The sequence below is a fragment of the Musa acuminata genome, chromosome BXJ1-4, assembly GCF_036884655.1.
Source record: "Musa acuminata AAA Group cultivar baxijiao chromosome BXJ1-4, Cavendish_Baxijiao_AAA, whole genome shotgun sequence".
Taxonomy (NCBI): Eukaryota; Viridiplantae; Streptophyta; class Magnoliopsida; order Zingiberales; family Musaceae; genus Musa; species Musa acuminata.
In genome coordinates this window covers 5,044,001-5,050,000 of record NC_088330.1, presented here as the reverse complement: position 1 = coordinate 5,050,000, position 6,000 = coordinate 5,044,001, and the positions used below count along the sequence as shown (strand labels likewise).

At 39.0% G+C, this 6,000-nt stretch overlaps 1 protein-coding gene and 1 long non-coding RNA gene across 3 annotated transcripts in view; one reads left to right on the top strand and one right to left on the bottom strand.

The window, feature by feature from the left end:
- The window catches only part of LOC103980747 (protein trichome birefringence-like 19), a 1,732-nt gene extending 853 nt beyond the window's left edge, over positions 1 to 879 (top strand). Inside the window, 1 exon segment of the mRNA XM_009397231.3 lies at positions 70 to 879. Coding sequence (XP_009395506.3) covers positions 70 to 879 — 810 coding nt within the window.
- Positions 880 to 2,656: 1,777 nt separating this feature from the next.
- Positions 2,657 to 3,850, bottom strand: LOC135672338 (uncharacterized). 2 transcript variants are annotated; one of them, XR_010512949.1, is made up of 2 exons: positions 3,715 to 3,850; positions 2,657 to 3,307 (listed from the first exon to the last, which is right to left on the bottom strand). It is a non-coding gene; the product is annotated as an uncharacterized LOC135672338 (long non-coding RNA). The 2 variants fall into 2 exon arrangements; XR_010512950.1 differs by having other exon boundaries at positions 2,657 to 3,059; positions 3,715 to 3,844.
- Between the last annotated feature and the right edge of the window lie 2,150 nt (positions 3,851 to 6,000).

Sequence of the window (6,000 nt, the reverse complement as noted above, 5' to 3'; positions counted from 1 at the left end):
CAACTGTACTGCTACTTCAGATGCTCTCAACCATTGCAGCATAAGGCTTCTCCTTAAATGCATCTGCAGGTGACGTACGTGGTAGATGCCTCCGTCACCCAAGACGACAATTTCCGACGGTATTACTTCCCCACCCACAACTTCACCGTCGCCAGCTTCTGGTCACCGTTCCTGGTAAGGGCCCACAAAGTCGACCCCAATGCCTCCACGTACAGTGGCATGTTCAACCTGTACCTGGACGAGCCCGACACCAACTGGACCACCAAGATGACGGAGTTCGACTACGTGATCATGTCGGCCGGGCACTGGCTTTTACGGCCGACCATGTTCTACGAGGGCGGCCAGCTCGTCGGTTGCCACAACTGCCTGGCCCCGAACGTCACCGACCTGACCATGCACTACAGCTACCGGCGGGTGTTCCGGGCGGCGTTCCGGGTCTTCAACAGCCTCGAAGGATTCAGGGGGACGGTGTTCCTGCGGACGTTCTCGCCGTGGCACTTCGAGAACGGCACGTGGGACAACGGGGGGGACTGCGTTCGGCGGCAGCCGTTCCGCCGCGACGAGACGAGACTGGACGGCATCAACCTCAAGATGTACATGACGCAGGTGGAGGAGTTCCGGGAGGCACAGAGGGAAGGACGGGAGAAGGGCGTCAGGTTCCGGCTGCTGGACACCACGGATGCGATGCTGCTGAGGCCGGACGGGCACCCCAGCCGGTACGGCCACCTGCCGCACGAGAACGTGCCGATGTACAACGACTGCGTGCACTGGTGCCTGCCGGGGCCCATCGACACGTGGAACGACTTCTTGCTCCACATGGTGAAGAACGAGGGTGGGTGAGCGCGCTCTTGGAACGGCCGGAAGTCCACCATCAAGTAGATGGGTCGATGTCTTCTTTTCTTTCGTTAGTAGATACACCCTGTTCTACATGAAGAAAGCCACATTATGCGTCACTGTGGCTGCTTTGATTGTTTGAAGACGAAGCTACAAGCTGTAATAAACTATGAATGATGTTCTATATTGATAGCTGAACAAATTTATGGTATGACAGCAATAACATCAAATTTGGTGCATATAAACTATTGCAGCATACACCAATTCGGACGAACAATGAAGAAAATATGATGCAGGTGGTGTATATGCCGTTAAAGGAGACACTGTATAAAGTTCTGCAACATTAACTATAACTTGGCTTCATTGAGCCCTAAAACTCAAACTGAGAGGTGTAATACTTTACCGACAGTAAATAGGCTAGATGAGAACAAGATCCTCCGATAACCAGAGTTTGAACTTGCAAGAGCATCAGATTGCACTCACAGTGTGTTCTTTGCTGATAAAACAGTAATATCATCATGGACTAGAATTGAAGTGGTTCAGAAAAATTGGCCCCTAAATACTACTAGCCGATTAGCATGATGTAGAACACAGTGTGTGTCTACCCTTCAAATCATTTTGAAAGAAGCTGAGGGAAATCAAGGGCTGAATGAGTATAACTGAACCTTATAATGGTTGCAAAGATAAAGTTTGGCCGAGAAAATGGGGTTTGTGTAGTCAAGCTAATCGGTTCTTCATTTTTTTCATATGTTTTCGTACCTTGGAAAAAGATCTTCTTACAGCCTTTAACAACATAAGGTTGCAAGATCATGCAGACCTTTTATTTACTAACCAATTAAAACATGCAGAATGTAGATATTAAGGTTTGCAAGAAGGCAGTGCAAAAATGAGAAACCACACATCTCAAGGACTAAGTGGAACAAATTCAGTAAAACTAATGAAGTAACTTTTGTGTTCTAAGATATGAGCAACTTCAATAATATATTTCACATACATATCCAACACTAGCAAAATTGATCCAGGTCTCATCCACAAGGCTACCCATTCTTTACATGAAACTATATGACATTAACAATAGAGTCTGACCTAATAGAGGAAGCAATCTATTTTATCATAGTTACAAAGACAAACAAGAAAATAACATAAATCAGGCACTTGAGAATGACATAATAAAAGTCCTCAATTAGGAAGTACTCAAGATTTAACAAAATAAAGCATGAATAATAATCTGAAAGAACCGGACGATCTGTTTAATTGGTCACACTCTCACTTCTTAACATGGCATGAAGGCCTCAAAAAGATTGTGCTCCATAGGACAGTTACCAAAATTCACACAAGTATACAGGAGGAGAAAAGAAAAGCAAGAAGAGATTCTTGCATTTAATTGATGACACACAGCAATAACACAACATTTATACATCAAGGACAATGAGGTTGGAAGTACATAAATGTAGTTATATCTCTCAAAATGGTTCCTGGCAAGTTTCTCTTCTCTCACTTGCCTTGTCTATCGTAATGCATTAAAAATTTAGACCCTTCTACCCAGAAAACAGAGTCAGGCACACATTCAGCATGCAGATTACTTGACTGCTTTGTTTTCCATATGCATTGTATTCTAATTCACAAAGTATGCAATGTATGTTTTTGCAGATAAGAATGAAATATAAAACCTTGTCAATCATTTGAAACACATCCAACAGAACACATGTTATAAACAGGTAGCTATGTCATGCATGCAATTAAATAATCCAAAGATCAGTATTCATGACCACCACCATATTTCAGCAAGTATAATTCACACAACAAAATACACCACATGCTCTCACAGTAAAAAAAAATACATGTAACATATAGCTCTTTCCTAGAAAAATATTGATGTTTCAATTCTTTATACAGATTCACCTACACGCATTACAAACATAACAAATATAGATAGTTTCACATCCGTGTAGAACAAGGAATCTGGGTAAAAGGAATAAATTAAATGAAAATTATTCCTGTGGCTAACTGTTTAAACATCAAAATATGGAATATATCTCAATCATCTTCATAAAAACTGTGCCATCCTGTCACATTAATTTGACCAGTTGAGCTTATTTTCCCCATTTAGTCTTCCCAAAGCCAAGTTTAAGCCATCTCAGAGTATATTCCGACCTCTCATTCTCGACGAATTAACCAATAATGGTAGTTTCTGTAAATAAAGATTTCTAGTAGTCGTCTGCTGTCTGTTTAATACAAAACATTTACGTCCTATTCAGTGAATAATCCAAAATAAGGATAGATCAAATGGTGAAGATAATGAAATGATAAACGAATCCAAAAGAACAATGAAAAATTGAAGGCATAAGAAAGAACTGAGAGACATTAAATCAAACATATTTACTGTTTTCTCTGTCCATCATCACAACTCAAGACGTCACCCATTTTGAATCGATCTAAATGCTGATGGCACCATTATTCGTTGATTGAAATTCTCCAGAATGCCGACTATAATCTGAGTAAAAATAAGGGATCGAAATCGGCATCGAATCGGCCGTATCAATTAGCCCTAACAGCTACCACCTCTTCATTGCCCAATCATTATATAAGATGACGAAAACAAGAGGAGGAAGAAGGTGGGGTTGCGGGGGGGGGGGGGAGTGTTTTGGGTTGGGGGGAGGACGGAGGAATGGTTGTCGGCGGAAGTCCGGATGCAGAGGTTTATCGACCGATTCCGGCTTTGTAACCTCAGCAAGAAAAGAAACCATGGAATCCACCACGAAAAGAGACCGACAAGGCCAGGAAGAGATCGATAAACCGCTGCGTCCAGAGATCACTCGATTGCTGCGAGGAGGACGAAAAGGGAGAGGAGTTATGAGATTCGAGATGGGGATCACTTACTGTGGCAATCATGTTGTCCGCTTTGGATCCGAAATGGAGACCGGATTGGAATTAGAGACGAGGAAGAGGAAGAGGAGGATCACAAGAGCCAGGCGACATGTGCTTCCATGAAGAGGGGAGGATGGATGAGCTCAGCATGGGCAAGAAGAGCTACTTCTTTCTACCCACTCATTTACCGGTGTGTTCTTTGGTGAAACGAAACTAGTTCCTGCGGGACCCACCGCGGGACCCATCATTCCTATCAGTAGAAACAAAGCTGTTGGGTTCGTAAGAAATTTTGGGTTTGACTAAATCCCGCCACGATTCTTTTGACGTACTCATACAAGCTGTTTTATCCACGGCACAGAACATTCGACTTGACCGATCATCCAGAGACACGGTTTGCCAAACGACACGTGTGTGAAGTCTTCCCGTGTTTCGCAACGTGGATGGGACAGGAGAAGCCGTGAGTCCAACGGTCAGGCTGAGCCGTCCGTTTCATGATCCTGACCACATCGTCGCCCGCCCGTATGTCGCATCAAGATTCGGGACTGCTAGATCAACGGTGTCAGATCGACTTCAGTGATATATAATTAATCATGACTTGGAGTGATTAGCTTGAGTTTTCTAAGGGACACATATTAATATTTGTAAGAATCAATATAGTATTTTTAAAAATTTGTAAGAATTATTGTGGAAAGACACCTATTCAACTATTTATTTCTCTATGGCTAAAAAATGTACATTGACACGTATTGTTTTATTATAATAAGTTGATTTCTAAAGTATTTAATATATTGGATTAAAGTCACATAAAAAGGTATATTTAGTGCCATTTAGACTTGAGCTCTAAGTCTTTTATAAAAAGGAAGTCACTTTACACCTATACAAACATAAATATACAAAAGGTCTATTTGTATCAATATTATATATATATATATATGTATATATATACATACATATATGTATATGCATATATATATATATATATATATATATATATATATATATATATATATATATGTATGTATGTATATGTATATATATATATAATGCATTCATCTTCAATAAAAGCATAAAATCAGCCCAAGTTTGGAACATAATAAAATTGAACCAAGCATCTTTATATGCACTATGCATTCACTTATGACAAATGCATATTGTTGATTTTTAAATATTTTAAATTTAAACATTCAAATTTATTATAAAATCCTTTTGGTGATACAGATAGCAATGCATATGTCAGATCATTCTGATAACATGAGTGTTATTCGAGAAAAAGAAACTATGAGAGAAATGGAGGTGAGTGGATTCTTCACCTCTTATTGAGGTAGTAAACTTGTACTATAATGATTGCCCCTCAATTTTTGTGTAGGTACTCCAGAATATTTAGTGTTGCCATTTTTTTGGTAACAAAAGCCCCTCAAATTTTATAGGTCAACAAATATTGATATTAATACCTTATTATTGAGATTGAGATTTATCCATCCAGTTGTACTAACCAATTGTACGAAGAAAACTTCTTGTATGAGATTTCTTTATCTAGCATATACCATTAATAGGGCTTGTTTCCACTTATCTAAACAATTTGTATCTTGATTATATAGCTTTACAAGTGAAAGGAAGGAGCTAATTATATATTATCATCTCTAGTTAGACTTCTTTAGTGTCCTGATTAATAAATTTTAAAAATTTATATTAGAATTCGTATAGTTATAAAAGTGAAACGTCTAATTTTATTTATCTTAACACTATCAGTTTTACTGACGGAAGCATGAAAACAATGGGCAAAAATATAATTTTAACGTCGTATTATGTTTTTGGTGATGATAAGCAGCATTGCTAGTGGGAGTTGTAGGTGACTATTATCGATGAGGAGAGAGAGCAACAATAATAAATGAGGCAAAGAAAGAGAATGAAAAGAATGATGCAGATTTCGATGCTTTGCATATGCATTGATGCCACTTAGGCAATTGCATCGATGTCAATACAAATGTAAAATGGCGAAAGGACTGCTTGACATCTACATCAACACAAACATAGATGTGGATGTAAAGTAGTGTCGTTCTGTCTCTGTGTCGGCATTAATAATAATAAAGGGATGGACAACGTCACTCTACATTTATGTCGGCATCGATGCAAATGACGAGCAACCCTTTCATTATTCATGTTCTCGTTATATGCTTCTCTTTATTTATGATTTTACAATATTCACTTAGATCTATTTTGTGAAGAAAAAATCAAATTTTTATTTGAAAATTTCAAGAGTTTAAGTTAATAGTTGAAAGTGCTCTTAAATAAAAAAAT